Raw genomic sequence first — 26,065 nt, 5'->3', positions numbered from 1 at the left:
GAGACCAAGGGACTTTGATCCTCAGCTCCTAAAGTCAACTCTGGCCCTTGTCTCCTTGTCTGCTGGCCCTGTAGGGTGTCTTTATTTATTTGGCTATGCTGGGTCTTGGTAGGGGCCGAGGGATTTTCGATCTTTGTTGCAGCATGTCATGGGAACTCTCAGTTGCGGCATGCGGGATCTAGTTCCCTGACCAGGGATTGAGCCCGGGCCCCCTGTATTGACAGCATGGACCACCAGGGAAGTCCCCGGGAAGGTGTCTTTAGATTAGGTAAGGAAGCTGGGAGTGGAGGCTGTGTTTCAGCCTGTACCTCTCAGAGAATGGAATTGGAAGGGCCAGAGGGAGGATGTGAGGTGAGTGCTCAGCAAGCTTACTGCCGTGGGGGTGCAAGTGGAGAGTGGGGCCTCAGAGTCCAGAGTCATGACAGCTGCTGCACTGTTTGAGTCCTAGTTTCCAAGAAACACAGGAGCCATTCTCTCCTTCTTTGCTTTTTAATTGTGTTCTTTTAGCTTAGTACCAAACATGGAATTTAGAAATTCACAGAAAACCCTAAGAGACAAAGACATAACAGCATGGAAATGTAATAATAACAATAATGAAAAGCTATAACAAACGAGAGGCGAGCTATCTGGATCTTGAAGGAGACAATGGAGCTGCCACACTTTCGGTCTGTGATTCAAGGCTGAGTCTCTCCTCTGTCCCGCCACCTCTTCATAGAGGGCTCTGCAAGCCCATGACAGTGATTGCAGCAGGGAAAGGCAGAAGGACCCATTAAGGATGGCCCCTCACTCCATGGGGCCAGTGTTTACAGGCTGCTGTGTCCAATGCAATCTATTTACCAGCTAAGAGTCGGGGGTTATACAGTTGAAAGAGGGCAGATGTTCTGTAGCACTTTTCCCAGGAAACTCTCCACAGATCTGTAAAATTTAAAGAAACAAAAGAAGGACATCAATCATGAGCCTCACCCTGGGCAATCCCATTCCCACATCTGCTCCTTGCCCAAGGCGGGCTCTCCTAAACTGCATCCCTAGGTCTGGGTGTTCCACTGCCCCTTGAGAAATGGAGTATTTCCTGCCACATCAATAAGCAAGGATGTCACAGTCATCAGCAATTCCAGTCTTCCAGGGCACTCAAGAAGGAGAAGAATACCTGGCAGACATCAGGGGAAGCCACTGCCTACAGGGGGCCCTGAGGAACTCAAGATGCGAAAACACAGGATATGGGGCCCCAGATAACTGAGATGCATATGAAAGGGGTGATTTCAGTAAGCCTGGACTCTTGCATCTTCCCATACACAGAAACAATAAAATAAGAAAGACTAGAGACCTCTTCAAAATAATTAGAGATACCAAGGGAACATTTCATGCAAAGATGGGCACAATAAAGGACAGAAATGGTATGGACCTAACAGAAGCAGAAGATGTTAAGAAAAGGTGGCAAGAATACATAGAAGAACTATACAAAAAAGATCTTAATGACCCAGATAACCACAGTGGTGTGATCACTCACCTAGAGCCAGACATCCTGGAGTCTGAAGTCAAATGGGCCTTAGGAAGCATCACTACAAACAAAGCTAGTGGAGGTGATGGAGTTCCAGTTGAGCTATTTCAAAGCCTAAAAAATGATGCTGTGAAAGTGCTGCACTCAATATGCCAACAAATTTGGAAAAAGCAGTGGCCATAGGACTGGAAAGGGTCAGTTTCATTCTGACCCCAAAGAAAGGCAATGCCAAAGAATGTTCAAACTACCACACAATTGCATTTATCTCACATGCTAGCAAAGTAATGCTCAAAATTCTCCAAGCAAGGCTTCAACAGTATGTGAACCAAGAACTTCCAGATGTTCAAGCTGGTTTTAGAAAAGGCAGAGGAACCAGAGATCAAATTGCCAACATCCGTTGGATCATAGAAAAAGCAAGAGAATTCCAGAAAAACATCTACTTCTGCATTATTAATTACACCAAAGCCTTTGGTTGTGTGGATCACAACAAACTGTGGAAAATTCTTACAGAGATGGGAATACCAGACCACTTTACCTAACTCCAGAGAAACCTGTATGCAGGTCAAGAAGCCACAGTTAGAACCAGACATGGAACAACAGACTGGTTCCAAATAGGGAAAGGAGTATGTCAAGGCTGTATATTGTCACCCTGCTTGTTTAACTTATATGCAGAGTACATCATGAGAAACGCTGGACTGGAAGAAGCACAGGCTGGAATCGAGATTGCCGGGAGAAATATCAGTAACCTCAGATATGCAGATGACACCACTCTTATGGCAGAAAGCTAAGAGAAACTAAAGAGCCTCTTGGTGGAAGTGAAAGAGGAGAGTGAAAAAGTTGGTTTAAAACTCGACATTCAAAAAATGAAGATTATGGTATCTGGTCCCATCACTTCATGGTAAATAGATGGGCAAACAATGGAAACAGTAAAAGACTTTACTTTCTTGGGTTCCAAAATCACTGCAGATGGTGACTGCCGTCATGAAATTAAAAGACGCTCGCTCCTTGGAAGAAAAGCTATGACCGACTTAGACAGCATATTAAAAAGTAGAGACATTATTTTGCTAACAAAGATCAGCATCGTCAAAGCTATGGTTTTTCCAGTGGTCATGTATGGATGTGGGCATTGGACCATAAAGAAAGCTGAGCACCAAAGGATTGATGCTTTTGAACTGTGGTGTTGAAGAAGACTCTTGAGAGTCCCTTGGACTGCAAGGAGATCAAACCAGTTAATTCTAAAGGAAATCAGTCTTGAATATTCATTGGAAGGACTGATGCTGAAGCTCCAATACTTTGGCCACCCGCTGCAAAGAGCTGACTCATTAGAAAAGACCCTGATTCTGGGAAAGACTGAAGGCAGGAGGAGAAGGTGACAACAGAGGATGAGATGAGCACAATAGACATGAATTTGAGCAAGCTCCAGGAGATGGTGAAGGACAGGGATGCCTGGTGTGCTGCAGTCCATGGGGTCGCAAAAGAGAAGGACACGACTGAGTGACTGAACAGCAACAACAAAAATGCACAGAAAAGAGCTCAATTCCTTAATTTGGGATATCTGGTTTCTTTTAACAATAATCTCTTGATGTTCGGGCTATTGCCCTTTGTTTTAAAACACATCTACATAATCTGGCTTCTTCCCTCACCTCCTCAGAGCAGTCCCCTCACGTTTACTTGAGATGCTGTCTCCTTGACTTGAAGTCCCCAAAATTCCCACTGGATAAAACATAACTCTAAACTTTTAGGTTGTAGCTATTTTTCAAGTCAACACCCTCTAGCAACAAACCTAGACACCTGAGTGCCCTGAGCCCACTGCCCCAGGAGCCAAGGTTGCGAGATGGGCAAGGTCCCCATGACATGTCCTGTCTGTGAAGGGAGAGGAGAGTGGGCAGTGCAGAGCCAGAGCTCCACAGAGCATCATGCTGACATAAAATCTTTGTTTCAGCTAACATCTCATGGTGTAGGCTTGTTGTTCCTATGAGACGAGGATGAGCTCCAGCTTTTCTCTTTGTAGATAACAGTGCTGCCTAACCTTGTGGACCGGGCTTCCCCGAGAGCTCAGTTGGTAAAGAATCCACCTGCAATGCAGGAGACCCCAGTTCGATCCCTGGGTTGGGAAGATCTGCTGGAGAAGGGATAGGCTACCCACTCCAGTATTCTTGGGCTTCCCTTGTGGCTCAGCTGGTAAAGAATCTTCCTGCAGTGCAGGAGACCTGGTTTGGGAAGATACCCTGGAAAAAGAAAAGGCTACCCACTCCAGTATTCTGGCCTGGAGAATTCCATGGACTATACAGTCCATGGGGTTGCAAAGAGTCAGACACGACTGAGTGACTTTCACAACCTCGTGGACCAGGAGACAGAGGGAACCTGATTTGGAAACTTCCCCTTGAAAACTCCCAGTTCTCTCTCTCTTTCTCCCCTCTCACTCTGTTTTTGTTGACTGAACTAGCTTGATATAGTTAATGACTCCCTCTTTGCCACTGACTTGCCCTTAAGAATCATATTACAAACATACAACAGATAAGCAAACAGTTGACCCCCAGGTAGGGCCAAAGTCCGAAGAGTCTGTTGTGGAGCCTGCTGCCCCTTGCCCACCCTGCCTCGCCCGTAACATCTCAGGCCACACTTCAACTGCCCCATAGGGGCCGGAATGCTGGCAGTGATTCGGAGTGAACGGAGGACACACCTTACCTGCAGTTGCCCTTTTTTATCTGGGTATCTCATTTACTTGGGACTTCCTTCTCTTTCCCTGCTCCCTACCCTGGTCTTGGCAAGCCTTTTTAGTCTTTCCCCTTCATATTCCAAAGTGGGGGAAAAATTTAAAAACCAGAAAAACATTTGGCACAAAAGAAATTGCTTCATGCTCTTCCATTCTGCTCATCTTACCAGTTTGGAAGATAAACTGAAGGCAGATTCCTGGGTGGGTGAACTACAGGATTCTAATTCCCACTCTTTGATTTTCCTTTAAACAGTACCATGAAGAATTCTCTTAGTTCTCTTTCTGACTCAGTCCTCCTCCATCAAACTCTTCTCTCCTCACACCCCTCCCCACTAACTCCCCAAATCTCACTGCTCCCCAGAAGAAATCGCACGAAGGAGGGATTGCTCACAGCCCCTTAGCCCAAGGCTCTCTCCAGCTGGCTCTCCCAGAATCCCCAGAACCTGCTACATTATGAACCTGTCTCCAACACTGGTGTGTACCTTCTCTGATGCTGTTCACCTTTGTTACTGACTCCCTCTTTGGAGTACTGAGTTCCAGAGTCTCAGGTTCACATCCCACCTCCCTTTACAGATGCTAATTTTGTTTCTATCAAGCTTCTAATTCTATCAAGCTTCTTATCAGGAGGAGAGCAGATGAACAAGTTGAGTCTTTTTTCAGATTCAAGATTTAAGGACATGCCCCTCCCCCAGCTTTTGCCTTTTGTAGGCAAAGAGCCCCAAGATGTGTACTTGGTCATCATGGTGCGAACTCCCCACCTCTGGTCATTTTGAAAGCTGCTGATAAATGGAACGTTGCCTGTCATATGAGTAAACAAAGGATGTCACAGTGTCAGAGACTGCAGCCCTCTAATGTGAGCCCTGAGGAAACTTGTGAAATCTTGTGATATCTAGCCCTAGATAGCTGAGGTGTATATCAAAGGAATGATTTCAGTGAGCCCATACTCTTGCATCTTCCCAGATGCTGAAAAGCCAGAAAAGTCGGAAAAGTGCTAAGTTCCTTAACTTGGGATATTTGGTTTTCTTCAGTTAGCAATCATCTTTTGAAGTTCAGACTACCTACCTCCCATTACAAAGTTTGTATATAACCTGGTCCTCGGAGCAGCTCTCTGTTACTTGAGATGCTGACTCCCAGATTGAAGTCTTAAAAATTTCCACCAAATAAAACATAACTCTCAACATTTAGGTTGTGAATATTTTTTTTTAAAACTCTCTGGCCTTTTACGCTCTCAGAATTCCATCTGTTATATAACACAGGGGGGCTCAACTAGGTTCTCTGTGGTGACCTAGATGGATGGAACTGGGGTGGCGGGTGGGAGGGAGGTCTAAGAGGGAGGAGATATCTGAATACATAGAGCTGATTCATTTTGTTGTATAGCAGAAACAAGCATAACATTGTAAAGCAATTACATTCCCAATAAAAATATAAAAGAAGTGAAAAAAAAAAAAAAAAAAGAACTGCACCTGTTGCCCAGAAGAAAAACTTTAAGCCACTAATACTCCAAAATTTCACTCACCACCTTTAGACAGGACGCCGGGCATACTTTCGGCGATAAAGCTCATCCACTCGCTCCAGGTACCAAGTGCCTGGGAAAAGGCTGTTTTTGTCACCAGGTGGTGAGAAGTTCACTGTGGAACGAGAAGGAAGGCAGTATTCACAAAGGGCTCTATGGGGCTGAGGAAGAGAAAATGGTAACACGGACATCTAGAGCTTCATGTGGAGCTCTCCTGGTTGTGCTGTAAGGGGTGGTGAGGTCTCCTTGTCTGCACCCAGCAGAGCTCTGGGATAGCAGAAGAACCAGAAGCAGCTGTTTTGTGGCTAATACCTAAGACTTGTTGACTAGAAATTTTATTATAGGATATATCGCTTTCCTACAGTAAACAGGAAATCCTCCATGGAAATCTTTTTTCGTGTCCTTCTACTGAAGGTACTGACCTTGAGGGGTACCTCAGAGCATCCTGTTTTCTAATAGACACTTCCTTCCTAGCCCGAAGTTTTCCAATTCTGATTCTCTGTAGTATTTCAAAGCTTTGTCCATTAACATTCATCTCAGAGGCCTTATTTTTATATTAATGTCTTCTTTTTTGGTCTAACCTGTCCCTGGTTCCAGATAAAAACTGACTAACTACTAAGTCTAGGTTTTTTTGGAACATTCTCAGTTCCATAACTTCAGTCTTCTTTTCAGTGCAAATCATGGGTCCCAAGTTTTGCTTAAAAAAATATGGTTACCCTGGTTTAAAAATCACCCTTTGGTTTCTCCAGTCTTAAATTTAGTTTTGGTTTACTTTTCCTTTGTTGCTTTTTGGCGGCAGTAGTTTGTTTTATATTTGGTAAGGAAAGGGGGCGATTGGAAGGAAACGGTAGAATTTGCCAATAACATCATTCATTAATTAATTCATTAATCTCTGGCAATCCTGCAAAGTTGGTATAGTTTTAGAAAGGAAGCAACATAGAAAAGTTCAATAATTTTCTCAAAAATAGAGGGCAAGTGTCATAGGTCAGTTTTGACTTGGATTTCTGGCTCCAAAGTCTGGGCATTTTCAACCATTGCTTAGCTACTATCAATATTTTCAAAGACCATACATCTGGCTTCCATAGGACTTCATTATCCAGCATGTATCCTGTTTTGGGTGGCTATCTATGTTTTGTATTGGGAAGCCACATGCTGCCTCCTACCTCTTCCCAAGTCTGCCTTCTGCTTCCCCAGTTTGTCCCCCTTTGCACCAAACAAACCTTTTTCCCAATCATATGTCATAGAAATCATCACTCTCACTTGCTATATTCTAGACTTCTGATGAATTCCTGCCACTCAGCTACTGGCATAGAAGCTGAGAAAAATTGCCCTCTCCTCTCCTTCCACCTTTCTTTTCTTACTCTTGTGGTAGTATTCTTCTCTCTGGTTCATTATTTCTGTGAACTCCTCAGGAGACACACGCTTCCGGGAGGCAAGACGTTTCTGCAGGTCTGATGCACTGGTTACCAGCTTCTCCAGCGGGGAGCCTGGGAAGCAAAAGCAAGACCCATAAACTTACATCATTGTCATCACTGCTACCAATCACGAGTCCAAAATAGAGTCAGCTCTGTGGAAGCTGCTGCTCCAAGGAAAAGTGCTCAGTGTATGCCTTAGAATGTCAAGAAATGATCAAGATCATCAAACATAGCGTTAGCAAAAACTAAGGCAGACCTTCATTTAACCAAGGTGTATCCCATTTAGTGCTTTGATGTACGCCCTTTATTACATCCGTCATAAAATAATCAGCACACGTTTACTGGATATCTCAAACCCATCAACTTTTCTTTAATCAGTTGTAATCAAACCATGACCACCTCTTGCCTAGACTATTTGTTGAAACTAACTAACTGGTTTCCCCATATACACCTCTGTTCCTCAACAATCTAGTCTCTAATCAGTAGCCAGGGAAGTGCTTTGAATACATAAAATAGACAAACTCATTCTATTGCTTAAATCCCTTCAGGGCTTTCCTTTGTTCTTAGTCACAACATAATTCTGTCAAGATGGAATTATGTTAGTAATCTGTTAGTAGTGGTGAAGCAGAAAATGGTTTCTTTTACCAGACAAAACTGGCCAGAGGTGCCTGATCAAAAGACTAGACTCACCTGGAGAAGCATCCTGGGACACCCGGAAAGAAAAGAAACTTGCTGCCAAACCAGAGCCATAAGAGAAGGCACCAATCCTGGAGCCAGCCAAGTCTTGGGCAGAGTGACTATAAGGAGAGAAATCAAAGCCCAGGAAAACACATCAGCGTCATATTCTGCTCTGCAAATAAACCACCAACTAGTCAATCTCTTGCAACTAGAAATGGGCTCTGGACACTCTACACAAAGAGGGAGTTTTGGAAAATCCTGGGAGTAGGCCCAAAAGGATGAAAACTTGCCAAGAGGAGAACAGCTAAAATTCAAGATACAGAAGTCACAGTGAGCACAACAGAATTTCTGGGATATAAAAGGAACTTCTCCCTATCCATGAAGACAAGATGAATTCAGTGAACTCTGAAGTTACCTCCAAGTGGGGATCAGACCACTGGATTCGCCTCAAGCCTCCCATGTTGATTGGCAATGCTTCAGCAGTTGTAAATTTTTAAATTATCTCCTCGTTAGTAAAAATCTGAACAAGTCCAATCATACTTGTATATATTTTGTCTTATGTTATATACATGTACTATAAGTATTTTCTTATAAACTCCACAAAATTGAATATCTATAAAAATAAAAACTAACACTGGGGCACCTGCCAAGCTTTTACTGTTTTAATTGCTTTTGATATTTAACATTCATCAAAATTTTAGATGGTAGGTATTGTTATTATACAAGTTTTATAGTTGGGAAAAATGAGGACCATAATAGTCATTTTTCCAAGGTCAAAGTTCGTAAGTGGTAAAGAAATTTGAACATAAATTGTGGATTCAAAAGCTAGACTTTCTTAATCACAATGCTTTACTGAGTACAGACATTTTAAATGGATGAGATAAAAATATGCATAAAAGTTCTCCTATTTTCTTGATGTATCCCAATAGATCTTGCACATCTGCTGGCATGATACATGCATTTCAGTTTGGAAAAAGTGTTAGTCATGTCCACCAGGCTCCTCTGTCCATGGCGTTCTCCAGGCAAAAATACTGGAGTGAGTAGACATCCCCTTCTCCAGGGGAATCTTCCCTACCCAAGGATCACACCTGGGTCTCCTGCATTGCAGGCAGATTCTTTACCTTTTGAGCCACCAGGGAACCACTGTTTAATACTGATGGTCAATCTACCTACACATACACCTTTGAAATACATTTCTTTCATTTTCCTTCCTTCCTTCTTTCCTTTTTGAAAAAATTCTGTACGAGAAAAGGAATGAAACTCGGTTGACCCTTCAGACCAGAGGCGAGAGTAAGAGGAGGTAGGGACAGATGCAGTACTCACTGGGCCAGAAGTGAGGCCAGGCATCCATATAGGGATGAGGTGTACATATTCCCGTTGTACGTGGAGAGGTAGAGGGAGTTCTTGGTTTTCTTATTGAACATGTCCAGAGAGGCTTTTAGAAATGCTTTATCTACATCCTTATTGGTGTAGGTGTCTTCCAGCTTTAGCCCCCTGTGAGGCAGTCAAAGGAACAGGCCATATGAGAAGCCACATGAAGGAAGAAGGCAGCAAGCAGAGAGTATAATAGCTACTGGAGAGAAGACTTTGGAACACATGTTTTTATTATAGAATGTTTGGAAATACAGAAAATATAGAGGAAGTGTCACTAATAGTCTTACCGCTCAGAGAGAGAGCATCAGTCATAGTTTTCTTACGGAATCCACTCCAACTTTTATAGTTTATTGAAAAATAAAAACATGCTATACATTCTGTTTAGCATGCTTTCTTAACTAATTTTCTCTATAACATGAAATCATCTCCTATAGCATTATTTTTGAAGACTGCCAAATAGACCATGATAGGATGTAGCCCTCTTTAAACAAACTCCCCATTTTCTATCCTCATTAGCTGAAGCAGTGAATAGCTACATGTTTTTTTTTTTTTTTTTCATGAAACAAACACTTTTTTTCCATTAAAATCTTTTTTATACAATTTAAAAAAGTTATTGTCCATCTACAGTTATTACAAAATGTTGGCTATATTCCCCATGTTGTACAATACATCCTCGTAGCCTGTTTTATACCATTGTATATCTGTTGGCGTGTACCACTGATATCTGTCTGTGCTCACTCAGTGACCCCATGGACTGTAGCCCACCAGGCTCCTCTGTCCCTGGGGATTCTCCAGGCAAGAACACTGGAATGGGCTGCCATGCCCTCCTCCAGGGGATCTTCCTGACCCAGGGATGGAACCTGCGTCTCTGGTGTCTCCTGCATTTCAGGCAGATTCTTTACTGCTGAACCACCAGGAAAGCCCAATATCTGTCTAATGGAGTGGTAGTCCACTGTATATCTAAACCACATCTTCTTCCATTGTTCATCTATTGATGGACACTTAGGTTGCTTCCACATCTTGGCCATTGTCAATAATACTGATCTGAACATCAGAGTACAGGTGTCTTTTAAAATTAATGTTTTTTTTTGGTTTGTTTTTTGTTTTCCAAATGTATACCCAGGGGTGAAATTGCTGGGTCATGTGGTAGGTTTTTGGGGTTTTTTTTTCCGCTTTTTTGAGAAATAACTGAATGTTCTTTTAAACAGGTGAAATTACTGAGCCAAAAGTTATGCACATCTTTAAGGCTTTTGATTCATGTTTCCTTATTACTCCCCCAAATCAGTCCACTATTGCTCATTTTCTCATAGCCTTAAGTCTGGGTATTCAAAAATTTTAAAGGCTATGTAAAGAAAATATTAGGCTTCCGTCCTAGCTCAGTTGGTAAAGAATCTGCCTGAAATGCAAGAGACCTGGGTTCAATCCCTGGGTTGGAAAAATCCCCTGGAGGAGGGTACAGCAACCCACTCCAGTAGTCTTGCCTGGAGAATACCCAGAGACAGAGGTGCCTGGTGGGCTACAGTCCATGGGGTTGCAAAGAGTCAGACAGGACTGAGTGACTAAGCACACACATAAAGAAAACATTAACTTGTTTATATACATTACTAACGGGCATACACATTTAAAAATATGCATATGTGCATTTCTTCCCTGAGGAAATTTCTTGTCCATATCTTCTATTTAGTGGGTTTATCTTATTACTGATGAAACTTTCATATATTAAAAATATTAGCCTATTATTTTTGGTATATGTTAAATTTTTTTCCATGGGGCAAGTCTTAGAAGTAGTGTTTGTGCTAACTTTGCTGTTTTGGTTAGTTAATAGCAGGGTTAGCGGTAGTAGTTAGAAATGGGGACAGATGTTGGTAGAAAACTCTAAAACTTGAAATGAGAAGATACCAAGAAGAAAGGGAAAGAGTCCCTTCCCAATGAGATCTCTTTGTGTCAAAGTTTCTTTTTTTCTAAATGCCTTGGAGTATTGCATCAATAAACAGCATTCTCCCTGCTTTATTGACATCCAAGGAAGGGGAATATGTTGGACTATCCCTTTTTCATAGATGAGGGGGTGGAGGCAACAAGTTAGACATTCTTTAAGGCAATGGCAAGTGAGAATGAGACCAGACCTTCCCCAAGTTGCCATCCTGCACTGTGATTATTTGCTTCTAGGTGTTCCCATACAGACTGTGAGATCTTCTAGGCAGGGAGCATGGAGTCACACCCACTTTTATGTCCCTAGAGTTTCATATGATGCCTGACACACAGTTGACATTCATAACATGTTTATTGCCCAAATGAATTAGGCACACTCCCTTTCCCTTTTTCTTATTCTCTGAAACTTCCTCAAGTCACCTGATTGACAGGTGCCAGCAGGGTCCCTCTGCTCCCTGAGATACAAGGTGAGGTTCTTATGTAGACAATAACCCAGTAACCCACACGAGGACTTGATGTCATTTCTACTTTGTTAGAGGATTGTTGTTTTTACCCCACAGGAGTGGCTAGTCATCCAGATTCAAGGCATGAGGAAGCCCCTTCCTTCTCACCCCTCCTGAGCCTCTAGGCTCCTCCTGAAGAGGACTCACCTGAAGGCCTCCAACCCCTTGTAGATGCCAGGCTGTGAGTCACCGCTGGCCAATAGGAAGTCATTGAACATCAGGCGGGCCAGGGATTTCTGGACTAACTTGCAGAAAGGCGTGTGAAAAATCACATACTGCAAATCATCGAGAGTGAAAGGCCGATCGATGCCAGCTGGAAGAAGAAGTGTGAAAGCAAGGATGCAGTGTGACCCTTTCCGAGATCTACCTGTTCTAAGGCCTCCCAGAGAACGAGCTCCTACCTACAGTGAACACACAGCTTGTTCATTTTACAAGCATTTTAGTAAGCGCTTTCCCAGGTGGTGCTAGTGGTAAAGAACCTGCCTGCTAACACAGAGATGTAAGAGACGTGGGTTCAATCCCTGGGTCGGGAAGATCCCCTGGAGGAGGGCACAGCAACCCACTCCAGTATTCTTGCCTGGAGAATCCCCATGGACAGAGGAATCTGGCAGACTACAGTCCATAGGGTTGCAAAGATTCGGACAGGACTGAAGTGACTTTGCATGCACACAACTCATAAAAAAGGAAAAGAAATAAATGTTTTCTTCCTTTCTGCCATTGCCAACTTCTGTGACAGATAATTCCTCAAATCAGCCTCATGTTGTATTATTTTCTCTATCTTCCAGAGGAGAAAACAGGGTCTCCAAAATACGAAGCTAAGTTACATATTTGAGGTCACTCAGCTTGAAAACAACTGATTTTGGCTTCAGGTTCCAGTGTCTCTGACTCTACACTCCAGACCCTCTTTCACTCCAAAGAGAAGAGCAATGCACCCTCTGCCTTTAGGATGTTTACAGTTTGGTGCTGAGATTCAAAGCAGCATTGATCAAATTCCATATGAGAATGAGGGGTAAAATTAAAATATCATGAGTTCAGAGGGTGCCAGAGCAATTGTTGTTTAATGGCTAAGTTGTGTCCAACTCTTTGGGACCCCATGGACTGTAGCCCGCCAGGCTCCTCTGTCCATGGGATTTCCCAGGCCAGAATACTGGAGTGGGTTGCCATTTCATTTTCCAGGGAATCTTCCCGACCCACGGGTTAAGTCTCCTGCATTGCAGGTGGACTTTTCACCATCTGAGCTACCAATTAGCCAGTAGCAATTTTACAATGGGTGGGCGGAGGCTGAGAGGTTTAAGTTGACTCCTTTCTCATGGGGGCAAACTGCATCCCACCCAGTGCAGTGGAAAGGGCCAAGATGCTTTAGGCCACCCCTAGAGCTTCTGTGCTCTGATGCTTCAGGACATGCCTTTTCCCACGCTGAAATCTGCCCTTTTCAGACACCCAGCTAGGCATAGCCAAACAGATAAGAGCCTTTTTATTTTTTTTTAAGGTAGGTAAGTTTCTCTGTATTTTTAAAATAAGATTTATTTCTTATCTGATTATGAAATCAGCACATATTTTTTAGCAGAAAACTTCAGAAACCAAAGGTGAAAATAAAATTAACTTGCAAAGCTACCATGCAGAGAAGGAAAATTACTGATAACACTTAAGTATATTGAAAATATAGGTAAGAGTTTTCAACATCAATCAGACTTTAAAAGGTGGCAAACTATAAATTGAGTCAAATCACTCCTGACTTCAACAGAAATGAATCCTGTCATCCACAAGACATGGTCACTCTGACTCACACACTACCTCCCCAGGTGGTTGACACCTACAGGCTTCAGGCAGGTTAGGGTTGTTTACTTTCTTTCACTCAGTTCAAGTTAAAGGCAATTTCATACTTGACTTTGGATGACTTCCAACGGGACTTCAGCCTAGACCCAGGGAAGCATGTAAGAAGAAGATGTGAAATAATTCTCTTGAGATCATTTGCAGAGGTGAAATGAGTCCTTGTCTTAACAGTTTAGGACACGCTCTCAGCCTCATGTAAGTAGAGTCCGTGACTTCAGCCCTCTGAGCCCCATACCTTGCTTCCACTGTTTCTCGATCTTTCGACGGTAGAATGCGTAACATTTGTCCAGGGCCCGTAAGTAGCACTGGATGGAGAGCTTCCCATCCACCAGTGGGTACTCTGAAGTCACATCTGGTTTGTAGAAGTCGTACACGTTCTCCATGTGGGTTCCTCTAAGCCCTGGTGAGGCACACAGAGGGATTCAGAAACTGCACAGTGAAACCCACATTGAGCAGAGAGGGTGGGAGACCCATGTACAAGCAGCCCCCTGGTCTTTATCTGTCTCATGCCCAAGCCCAAAGCCCACTGATTACCCCTCAGGTGTTCAAAGGGAGTTAATTAGATGAATGCCTTTTTATAAGTGAGATGTATATTTCTATTTCCACACCCATATGGGCTTAAAGAAATCTGGAACAGACTCCAAAAGTCTCAAAGGACAGCTCTTACTTTATATCCAATTATTTCCTTTCATTTTCAATGGTCAGTTTAGCTCCCAAAGGGTCCTTGTCAGCAGCACAAATGCCGTTCAATCCAAACACCATTATCCTGATGTGTGACGGTGTAGATGAAGCCACCTTGCTGATCCTTCTCTTTCCTTTCTCCCTGCCCTCTGCTCCCCAGTCTAGTCTTTTGAAGGCAAGCAGTTTCATCCTCAAGTCCATCCTTCAGCCCTGAATATGCCAGTTTGGAATTAAGAGCTACGCATTTGGCCATGCCATGCAGTCCCCTCGTATCGCGTTTATTGCACCGTTTACTACAAACCTCTCTCGAGGACCAGAGGGGCCTCGGGCCCAACCAGCATGGCCACAGCTCCAGCCCCGCCTGTGGGGCGAGCGTTACCACTGGGGTAGACTGCAATGTCCCCACAGACCACCAGTGCATAGCGACCTGTAAAAAGAAAAAAAATTATTATTATTACTGCCAAATCTCCAGTAAAGTGAAAGCCTCCTCTATGCCAGGCACAATTTTAGGTACTGGCAATAGATCACTGAACCAAAATAAAAATTCCTGCCCCCATGAAACTTACACTCTAGTGAAATATAAATGACATTGCTTTAGAAATGCAATGTCAAAACTCTGTGTTCTCTGACTCAGGCTATAAAAATTCCTCATTTATTCAACAAAAAATTCATAAATTAGCACTTTTGAAAACAATTTAGGTTTGTACTCTTTGTAGTGCTATAGTGGAAATTCTTTCCAAATCACAGAAGGCCAAAGGATGGGAAGGAAACTAATATTTGAAATTCTAGACACCAGTTATCCTCAAACCATCCTTTAAACGATCCATTGAGTCAGGTAATGTCCACATTTGTAGAGGAGGACATTGCCTTCCAGAGAATTCAGGTAATTTGTCTAAGGTCACCTATTTAGTGAATATGGAATTTTGTATTCAAACTCAGTTCTGACTGGATCCTAAACAAGGTGCTTTGAAAAATCTAGTACCACTTTCTTTGTGAAAAGAATTAATGTTCAGTAATCACATTTAATGTAGATGATCTATGAAGCTACTTCTATAATAGGCAGATGATTATTCAATAAATAATTGTTGTCTTGAATATTATTTGTTACTTCTTCATCTAGTACTGCTTGCTCCTAAACGTGGGTATGTGGAAAGACATGGCCGAACTTTTGGTATTCTACCTAACCTGTCGGAAACAGTTATCTCCTCTTTATAGATAAAGGAATTGGGGCCCAGAGAACTTAAGTCACTTGCCTAAAGTCACACAACTAATAGATGATGGGATAAGGATTTAATCAGAATTCCAACCCAAATTCATTGAAACCCAAGAATTTTCTGGTAAGATTGTTTAACCACTCCAACAAAACAGTATTTTTTTCTCCCTAATTTTATATATATGAATATAAAAATAATATATAGAAGTATAAGATAAATATATAATAAATAAACATAACATATATAAGCAAAATTTATATGTTATATAAAGTTTGGAAACTATAGAAGAGTATTTATTAATACAAGCCATTAAAGAAGAGATCAGTAAATTTGATTACCTAAAAATGAAAACCTTCTATGAGAAATACAAAAGACAAACTGGGGATGTATTTATAATACTTACAGCCAACAAAAAATTATTTTCCTTTATAGATAAATGTCTCATCAGAAAGGTATATAATAGGAAAATGGCCAATAAAAATCATAAAAATATCAAAATTCTCTTATAATAACAAAGGAAAATCAATGATACTATACTTTACTTATTAAACTGACAAAGATTAGAAAGTTTGAAGTTAGAAAGTACATTCCAACAATATGTTAGTACATTTTGAAGAGCACTTTGGCACATTCTATCAAACTTTTTAATTAAATGATCCTGCCATTTCACTTCTAGGAATCTATTCTTACAACATATAGTTATGAGCATGCAAAGCTACTGTCTTAAATATTAACAGTTTTTATAATAATTGCAAAAAATATACAATAATCTAAATATCCATCTATATGGGACTGAGGTTTGGTGTACCCATCAATAGAATTTATAACGTCTTTTAAAAGAATGAGTAGACCCTATACGTTATCTAGAGATATCTATAGATAACCTCTAAGACATAGTAAATATGAGGAATAACGTGCAATATTAAAAAGTGAATATATAAGTATATGCTTACAGGGATATACATAGAAAATTTCTGAAAGAATCCATGGAAACTATGAGGATTAAATTCTGGGAATTGGTAATGGGGTGTCAAAAGGAATTTTTTCTTTACTTTGAACCTTTTTATCTATCTATGTACACACACACATATATACATATACACTGTAGGTTTCATTTACCTTCATAATAAAAGGCAAGGAAAAATGAGGTCTCTCAGGCAGTACAAGCCAGTACCACTCTTTCCTTCCCCCATACCCTGCTGTCTCTCTGGAGTGGTTCAAAACTTCTTGGTGAGCTCCAGAACCACCTCCTTCCTTCTAAAGGTCCTAGGTGGATGGTTGGCCAGTTCAGAAGCAGAAATCACATCTACACTGGCCTTGTCTGGTCTTGGAGGTTGCCATTAGGCTCAAACTTAAATATGCTTTTTGTGAAAGTACAGACTAACAATTCACTTCATAACGTTTGTTTAATATTTTTCCCAAGAAGACAACACAGTAAAGAAGGATGCATTCGCAGCCCTCTCCTGTGGAATACCCAACCATTCAGCAGAATCTACTCATTTGAAATGACATGCTTAAAGCTGATAATGCCCCCAAATATAGGCTCTGATTCTTCACTAAAAGCTGGCAAGTGTCCCTTGTCTTTAATTTGTACTCTCTAACTAAAGGCTTGGTTTGACAGATTGGTGGTGTTGGTAATAGGGGCTACTGGAGAGGTAATAATACAAATACCAAGCAAGAGCACTGTAAGGACAGATTTGAGGATGTAGAGTCTGGAACATCACAAATCAATGGAACTATTAATGGTGAGGCCATGCAGGGCAATTGGAAAAACACTGAATGGGTGTATGAAATTGTACTGCCTTGCTGCATGAACAGAGAAAAGCCCTTAAACTCTTCTTGGCCTCTATGAGGAGTACTGGATTAGATAATCTCTAAGGTCCCACCAACATCAAGTTTTCATAATTAATTTTAAAATTAATGCTTATTATGCTTTCTAAAGTTTTAAGTTCTAATTTCCAACTTAGTAAATGGAGGGCCTTGTCTGTTCAGGAACTGTTTTGTTACATCTTCACTGATACCATGTTTAGTCCTATCAGCCCTGGAAAGCAGGTAGGCAAATAAAAACTCCTAGTCTCTCAGAGGTTAAGGGACTTGTCATTAGTTATTGATAAAGCTAGGTTTCTAATTCTCCTAGGAACCAGGCAAGGGAGAGAGAGTAGAAATACCCTGTGTTGTAGTCTGTCCTGTGATTCTTTGGGTCTATTTTTATCAGGGTGCTTTCTCCTTAACACCTACACTTGTTTAAACCTTTTAACATCACAAATCTCTTTGTCCCTTAGAGACTTAAGAGAAACCTTAGAGAAACAGGAACACTGAAGTGGGAAATATACTGAATTTGGTTTGGTTTCCGGCTCCCGCCACACACGACATGTAAATTATTAGATTCTCCATTTTTTTCACCCATAAAACAGGTCTGACATCCACTTCCTAGGGTGTGAGGAGGACTCAGTGAATAGCTATGTGAACATGCTCCCTGAATAACTGTATGAAACCATCCAAGTCTGAGGGGTTGCTGCCCCTGTGGTCGTTGGATGATCACAACAGCTGTGTGTGTAATGTGTCCTTTCTTCCGTGGATGAACCTACTCGGGGAACGGAGAAGCAAAACCGAGGCTTCAGCATCTACCCCAGCTCCCTTCTTACATAAGGCCTCTGGCAGCACATACCATCCCAGGAGCTGGATTCCATCCAGTTGGCAGCATTGAAGAGGGAGGCAGTGCCACCGTAGCAGGCATTGGTGGTATCGATGCCCTCAATGTCAGTGTTGCCTGAATCCTGGAAGAGCTCCATGAGCACTGTTTTGACAGCCTTGGACTTATCAATGATGGTCTCAGTGCCCACTTCCAGGCGGCCCACGGAGTCCCAGGGGAGCTGCGTGCGCTCCATCAGCTGTTGAACCACCGTCAGGCAGAGGGAGTTGACGTCCTCCTGGACCGAGCAGAAGCCCATCTGGGTCTGGCCCAAGCCCACTGTGTACCTCCCTGCCTCCACCTTGTTAAACTTCTCCAGCTCTGTCTGGTCCACGTACTGGGCTGGAAAGTAGACCTCCATGGCAAGAATACCCACATCCTTGGGCCAAGTATCTGTTTTGGCCAAGGGGACAGCCGGAACTGTAGAAAAACTGTAACAGAGAAAACAATCAAAATTCCGTGAGTGGTCCCTAGCTAGTTTCCTTAAAAGACAATACAGCAATCATTTCATTCATTTTTGAAAATACATTTTGAAGATATCAGATAGATACAAATTTAGGATTCTTCTATTTTTATCAATGAATACAAATTTAAAACCACTGTATTTTTCTGTTTAATTTATCCTTTTATCCTTGGTAATGGTCCCTTTGGTATTTTTATGGCTAAATATGTGTGGAACTAGCAAGGGCTGTGGGAATATAGAAGGCTGAAAGGGAAATTTTATTTTTTCTTTTTAATTTTTGCCTGTAACCTGTGGCATGTGGGACCTCAGTGCCCCGACCAGGAATCAAACTCATGCCCTCTGCCTTGGAAGGCAGAGTCTTAACCACTGAAACTACAAGGAAGTTCCAAGGGCAATTCTAAATGGAAGGAGAGAAAAAGTGGAGAAAGGGTCAGTAAAGAGGGAAGAGATAAACTTTCTTTCCTGGACCCACCACCTCTTTTCTTTTTTTTATTTTTTATTTATTTATTTTTTTCATTTATTTTTATTAGCTGGAGTCCCATCACCTCATGGGAAATAGATGGGGAGACAGTGGAAACAGTGTCAGACTTTATTTTGGGGGGCTCCGAAATCACTGCAGATGGTGACTGCAGCCATGAAATTAAAAGATGCTTACTCCTTGGAAGGAAAGTTATGACCAACCTAGATAGCATATTAAAAAGCAGAGACATTACTTTGCCATCAAAGGTCCATCTGGTCAAGGCTATGGTTTTTCCAGTAGTCATGTATGGATGTGAGAGTTGGACTGTGAAGAAAGCTGAGCGCCGAAAAATTGATGCTTTTGAACTGTGGTGTTGGAGAAGACTCTTGAGAGTCCCTTGGACTGCAAGGAGATCCAACCAGTCCATCCTGAAGGAGATAAGTCCTGGGTGTTCATTGGAAGGACTGATGCTGAGGCTGAGACTCCAGTACTTTGGCCACCTCATGCGAAGAGTTGACTCATTGGAAAAGACCCTGATGCTGGGAGGGATTGGGGGCAGGAGGAGAAGGGGACGACAGAGGATGAGATAGCTGGATGGCATCACTGACTTGATGGGCATGAGTTTGAGTAAACTCCGGGAGTTTGTGATAGACAGGGAGGCCTGGCATGCTGTGATTCATGGGGTCGCAAAGAGTCGGACACGACTGAGCAACTGAACTGAATTACTTTACAATATTGTAGTGGTTTTTGCCATACATTGACATGAATCAGTCATGGATTTACATGTGTTCCCCATTCTGAACCCCCCTCCCACCTCCCTCCCCATCCCATCCCTCTGGGTCACCCCAGTGCACCAGCCCCGAGCACTTGTCTCATGCATCCAACTTGGGCTGGTGATCTGTTTCACACTTGATAATATACATGTTTCGATGCTGTTCTCTCAGATCATCCCACCCTCGCCTTCTCCCACAGAGTCCAAAAGTCTGTTCTGTATATCTGTGTCTCTTTTTCTGTCTTGCATATAGGGTTATCATTACCATCTTTCTAAATTCCATATATATGTGTTAGTTTACTGTATTGGTGTTTATCTTTCTGGCTTACTTCGCTCTGTATAATGGGCTCCAGGTTCATCCACCTCATTAGAACTGATTCAAATGTATTCTTTTTAATGGCTGAGTAATATTCCATTGTGTATATGTACCATAGGTTTCTTATCCATTCATCTGCTGATGGGCATCTAGGTTGCTTCCATGTCCTGGTTATTATAAACAGTGCTGCGATGTTTGGGGTACACGTGTCTCTTTCAGTTCTGGTTTCCTCAGTGTGTATGCCCAGGAGTGGGATTGCTGGGTCATATGGCAATTCTATTTCCAGTTTTTTAAGGAATCTCCACACTGTTCTCCATAGTAACTGTACTAGTTTGCATTCCCACCAACAGTGTAAGAGGGTTCCCTTTTCTCCACACCCTCTCCAGCATTTATTGCTTGTAGACTTTTGGATAGCAGCCATTCTGACTGGCGTGTAATGGTACCTCATTGTGGTTTTGATTTGCATTTCTCTGATAATGAGTGATGTTGAGCATCTTTTCATGTGTTTGTTAGCCATCTGTATGTCTTCTTTGGAGAAATGTCTATTTAGATCTTTGGCCATTTTTTGATTGGGTCATTTATTTTTCTGGAATTGAGCTTCAGGAGTTCCTTGTATATTTTTGAGATTAATCCTTTGTCTGTTTCTTTGTTTGCTATTATTTTCTCCCATTCTGAAGGCTATCTTTTCACCTTGCTTATAGTTTCCTTTGTTGTGCAAAAGCTTTTAAGTTTCATTAGATCCCATTTGTTTATTTTTGCTTTTATTTCCAATATTCTGGGAGGCCACCACCTCTTTTCAATCCGGATACCTAATCCCCCTGGAGATCTGGAATTTCTCTTTCTAGCTAGCAGTAAAGAACTCACCAAGCACATCTTCCATTTGTTCCGTATAAAAGTACCTGAAAGCCGGTTACTTTAGAAATATTCTTAATTTTCCAGATGTTGAAAGCAAGGCAAACATTGGTGAAGTGTTATGCCCAGGGTAACTTCTTAGTTTCTCATGTGTTAGAAATATTCTGCCCTGGGGCTTCCCCTGTGGCTCAGTGGGTAAGAATCCACCTGCCAATGCAGGGAACACGGGTTCCATCCTTGCTCCAGGAGCTACCCAACAACTAAGCCAGTGAACTACAACTACTGAGCTTGTGCTCTAGAGCCCAGGAATGGAAGTTACTGAGCCCACAGGCTGCGACTATTGAAGCTCTAGTGCCCTAGAGCTTGTGCTCCACAAGAGAGACCGCTGCAATCAGAACCTGCTCAACACAGCAAAGAAGAGACCCCACTCACAACTGATGAAAACCTGAGAGCAGCAACGAAGACCCAGTGTAGCCAATAAATGCATAAATCTTTAAAAAAAAAAAAAAATATTCTGTCCTTTCAGTCCTGAGTGCTGCCAGATTCCTTTGACTTGCATCTGGCTACAGAATTCCTGATGGTGGAAGTGATAAGATGGCTCTGTAGGCTTATCAATTTAGCTCTTTGCAGCAGAAATTGTAGTTCAGATGGAATGTATCCACCCATCATCCTTAGGACTCAGGACTTCTCTTAACGCCAGTTTTTCTATAACAGAGGCAATTTTGAAGGACTGCTGGGAGGCAAAAAGTGGATCATGTGACCACAGGATAGTGAGTCTAAGTGATAAATGTTTATTCCTATTGCACAAGGGAGGATCCAAATTTAGTTCTCTGCCCTATTTATTTGGTGCCACTCTGGAGTCTGTACTCTCAAACGTTTGTGGAAGAGCCCCCAGTACTAGGAACTAATACCTAGCCAGATCTCAGTCCTGTGCTTGAATGGGCTTGCCCTCATCCTCACTCTCTCTCCGGAGAAGTCAATGGCACCCCACTCCAGTACCCTTGCCTGGAAAATCCCATGGATGGAGGAGCCTGGTAGGCTGCAGTCCATGGGGTCGTGAAGAGTCAGACACGACTAAGCGACTTCACTTTTTCACTTTTCACTTTCATGCACTGGAGAAGGAAATGGCAACCCACTCCAGTGTTGTTGCCTGGAGAATCCCAGGGACGGGAGCCTGGTGGGCTGCTGTCTATGGGGTCACACAGAGTCGGGCACGACTGACGTGACTTAGTAGCAGCAGCAGCATTCTCTCTCTGTCTTCTCTAAGCTCACTCCATTCCTCTCCCCAGTGAGAAATCTCAAGTATCATGGAAAGGTTCCAAGAATAAATTTCTTGGTAACTTTTGTAACTGTCTTTGCAGGAGGTTATTACTTGGAAATAGATTCCAGAGCCTTGAAGAAAAGATGTAGACGTTTCCAGAAACATAAGACTACAGGAGTTAAGAGTATCCATATAATTGTGTACTTTCTCTAAATGATAATACATATATATATATGCATTAATATACAATATTTGTTGTTCTTTTTCTGATTTAATTCACTCTGTATAACAGGTCCATCCACATCTCTACAAATGACCTTAATTCACTCCTTTTAGTTGCTGAGTAAAGACCCTGATGCTGGGAAAGATTAAGGGCAGGAAGAGAAGGGGATGACAGAGGATGAGATGATTGGATGGCATCACCGACTCAGTGGACATGAGTTGGGTAGGCTCTGGGAGTTGGTGATGGACAGGGAGGCCTGGCATGCTGCAGTTCCTGGGCTTGCAAAGAGTCGGACACAACTGAGCAACTGAACTGAACTGAATATTTGTAGAGAACGGACTTGTGGACACAGCTGAGGGTCGGGGGAGGGAAGGCTGAGACGCACTGGGAGATTAGGAATGACATTCACTACCATGTGTATAATAGCTAGCTAGTGGGAATGTACCGTTTAGCACAGGAGCTCAGCTCTGCGCTCTGTGATGACCTAGAGGGGTGGGAAGGAGCGTGGTGAGAAAGAGGCTCAAGAGAGAGGGGATATATGTATACATATAGCTGATTCACTGCATTGTACAGCAGAAACTTACTCAACATTGTAAAGCAATTATACTCCAATAACAAAGAATACTATAAAGACCCAAACATACAGAACAAATGTATGGATACCAAGGAGGAAAGGAGGCATGGGATGAGCTGGGAGATTGGGACTGACACCACTGAAACCATGTATAAAATAGATAACTAATGAGAACCTACTGTATACCACAGGAAACTCTACTCAATACTCTGTGGTGACATAAATCGGAAGGAAATCCAAAAAAGAAGGTATACAAGTATATGTATAGCCAATTCACTTTTCTCTACAGCAAAAACCAACACAACATAACACCTATACTCCAGTACAAATTTTTTTTTTAAATAAATAGGTTAATTACAAAGCAAATAATAGCTTTGGTTAGTTTAAAACTGGTTTTGTTCTGGTGTTGCTTGGTTCAAGAACATGCATCAGACTTTTATTTCTTTATTCCCTCTCGCCTCTTTTGTGTTTCAAAATTAGTTATTACATGCTAGGCACAGTGCCCTGGAGGGCTGTGGGGGTGAAGGGATTGGGAAGAAAGGAGCTCAAGGTTTTTGGGAGCCAGTGAGAGGAATGAGAGGAGCACATACATACTATGTAACCCAACGGAGAGTCAGAATGTGCTAAAGGTCACAAAAAAGCCCACAGGAGTTCAAAGGAAGCAGAGATCTGTGTGGGGGAGGACCAGGAATGGTTTCATGGAAGGGACTAGATTTGAAGTCAACCTTTATGCATGAGTGGAGTTTCTGCTGATGAAGAATTTGGCAGGGGGGCTACAGAGGCACTGCCATTAGCAGGTGGTGATTGAACAGGTAAGGATACCTGGAGCAGAAAGCGAAGGGGAGCAGGGGGATAACACATGAGAAAAGCAGGTGGGGAACCGTGAAGTGGAGGGCACAGTTCTCCCTTAATTTTAAAGGTGGTGAAGCACACGGGGCGGGAGCAGTCCTTCTGGTAGATTTAGAGCTGATGCAGGGTGGGTTAGAGGGAACAGACGCACAGAGACAAGGACAGTCACGAGGAGAGCTCTCAATACCCACCTGGTCATCGAAAACGGGATGAACCGTGCGGACACTAAAAAGGAATTGTGAACCCTGATTCCAAGTGTTTGAACCCAGGACGTCAGAAGTGGTACAGGCTGGTGAGGACCGAGGTCTATCTCCTGGTGGGCAGCCAATGATTGCTTATTCAAACAGGCAAATATACGTCAATCCCTTCCTCACAAACACAAAACCAGGTTAAATTCTGGGACATTTGGCCTGTATGCAGAGGGTGGAGGAGAGTGTGGAGGAAGGTGGGGAGTCATGAAGAAAATAAAAAGGCTAGGGAGTGTCACCTCCTACCCAACACATCCACATATCCAGGTTCCCTTTGTACCCAGAGAGGGAAGACCCTGGACCAAAGTTGTTTTTCTAAACATTCATGGAGGGCTTCTCATGTGGAACTAGTGGTAAAGAGTCCATCTGCCAATGCAAGAGATGTAAGAGACACAGGTTCGATCCCTGGGTTGGGAAGATCCTCTGGAGGAGGGCTTGGCAACCTACTGCAGTTTTCTTGCCTGGAGAATCCCATGGACAGAGGAGCCTGGTGGGCTTTAGTCCACAGGGTCATAAAGAGTCAGACATGACTGAAGCTACTTAGCACGCACACTCGGGAACTGCCCTGGTTGTCCAGTGGTTAAGAATCTGCCTCCCAATTCAGGGGACACATGTGGTCCAGGAGGATTCCACATGCCATGGAGCAAATAAGCCCATGTGCCACAACTACTGAACCTACGTGCGGCAACTACTGAAGCCTGTGCACCTAAAGCCCATGCTCCACTAGAAGAGAAGCCACTGCAATGAAAAGCCCGCATACTGAAACTAAAGTAGACTCCGCTCACCACAACTGGAGAAAGCCCACACCCAGCAATGAAGACCCAGTGTAGTCAAAAAGAAAAAGACCCAATGAAGCAATAAATAAATGAATAAATAAATATTAAAAACCTATCCAAGGAACTTGATGTAGAGATGGGAGGTAAGAAAAGGCTAGTCCTAAAGTACAGTGGATAGTTTAGGGATCCTAGGCTGCTAGTGGTTGCTGCGTTACATCAATGCTGGGAGACTGCTAATACTTGGGCCAAACTGGGAGAATGTTTACAAAGGAAAGGAGTGTGTGTGTGCTTCTGTGCACAAGCACATTGCACACACACAGGCAAACGCTTATCTTTTACACTCATGTTCCCCTTTCCTGAAATCAGAGAGCGGAGAGACGCCTCCTTATCCTCAGTCCATTCTGAATCTGGCTGCAGTGACTTGCAGCAGCTGGTTTTACTAACACTGCAGTTGAAACAGCATCCTGAAAGTCTCAGCAGGGCTTGGGTGAAAGGTGAAAACAGTGCTGGGGGGCCCTGGTACTGATATTTCTACTGCTTTGTGACTCTAGGGGAGTAAAATGTGTCTTGCTGACATCAGCAGGGGCAGAGGTTTGATATCCCGGAATTCTGTAAACATACCTGGGCTGTCTGTTTAGAGATGAGGTAACTGAGACCTTGAGAGGTTAACTTGGGGTTACCTAAGGCTGTGCCCAAGACTTGTCAACTTTTGACTGGGATTCTAATGAGCCCTCATGCCTCTCTTTTACTGGTTCCTCGCTGCTTCTCAAAGAGTAACCCGTGCAGTCCTGGGGACCAGCGAGACTCACCTGGGGTGGGCTGCTGGGAGAAGGCGGGCAGGCAGGAGGGAAGCTTCCTGCATCACTCTCTTCACTTGCAACACCTGCCTCACTGGAGTCAACAGCCGCTGCATTTTTGGAGGAGTGAGCAGAAAGCCAGCGATTCACAGTCCTTGGGGGAGATGCCCAGTGGTGTTGGTTCGGGCTTTATAGATCCCGGAGACTCCTGCCTCCGGAAGCCCTGCCCCTGCTTATCGAGGCTCTGTGGCTTCTAGAACTGGGTAAAAGGTCTCATTTAGAATATGGGCGAGTCAAAGAAAAACATCATCTCTCTAACATGTACATAGCTGCCCTGCTCCTGGGCATGTGTGGGAAAGGGTGGCGCTGATACCTCCTTTTCTTGGGCTCTTGTGGCAGCCTTGTTTATGTTCAGCCACCTCAGGAGG

The 26,065-nt window shown here is 43.0% G+C and overlaps 1 protein-coding gene across 1 annotated transcript; it reads right to left on the bottom strand.

Annotated features, from left to right (window-relative positions):
* Nucleotides 1-480: 480 nt before the first annotated feature.
* On the bottom strand, nt 481-25,781 carry HMGCS2 (3-hydroxy-3-methylglutaryl-CoA synthase 2). Its single transcript, XM_061119925.1, has 10 exons — nt 25,650-25,781; nt 18,023-18,477; nt 14,442-14,567; nt 13,695-13,859; nt 11,774-11,939; nt 9,144-9,314; nt 7,833-7,939; nt 7,089-7,214; nt 5,731-5,842; nt 481-915 (listed from the first exon to the last, which is right to left on the bottom strand). The coding sequence occupies exons 1-9, from the start codon at nt 25,751-25,753 to the stop codon at nt 5,736-5,738; spliced, it is 1,527 nt and encodes a 508-aa protein (XP_060975908.1). The 5' UTR covers nt 25,754-25,781; the 3' UTR covers nt 481-915; nt 5,731-5,735.
* Between the last annotated feature and the right edge of the window lie 284 nt (nt 25,782-26,065).

The sequence above is a fragment of the Dama dama genome, chromosome 20 (assembly GCF_033118175.1).
Source record: "Dama dama isolate Ldn47 chromosome 20, ASM3311817v1, whole genome shotgun sequence".
Taxonomy (NCBI): Eukaryota; Metazoa; Chordata; class Mammalia; order Artiodactyla; family Cervidae; genus Dama; species Dama dama.
Note: the sequence above shows the minus strand (reverse complement) of the source record. Positions and strands in the feature narration are given on the sequence as shown.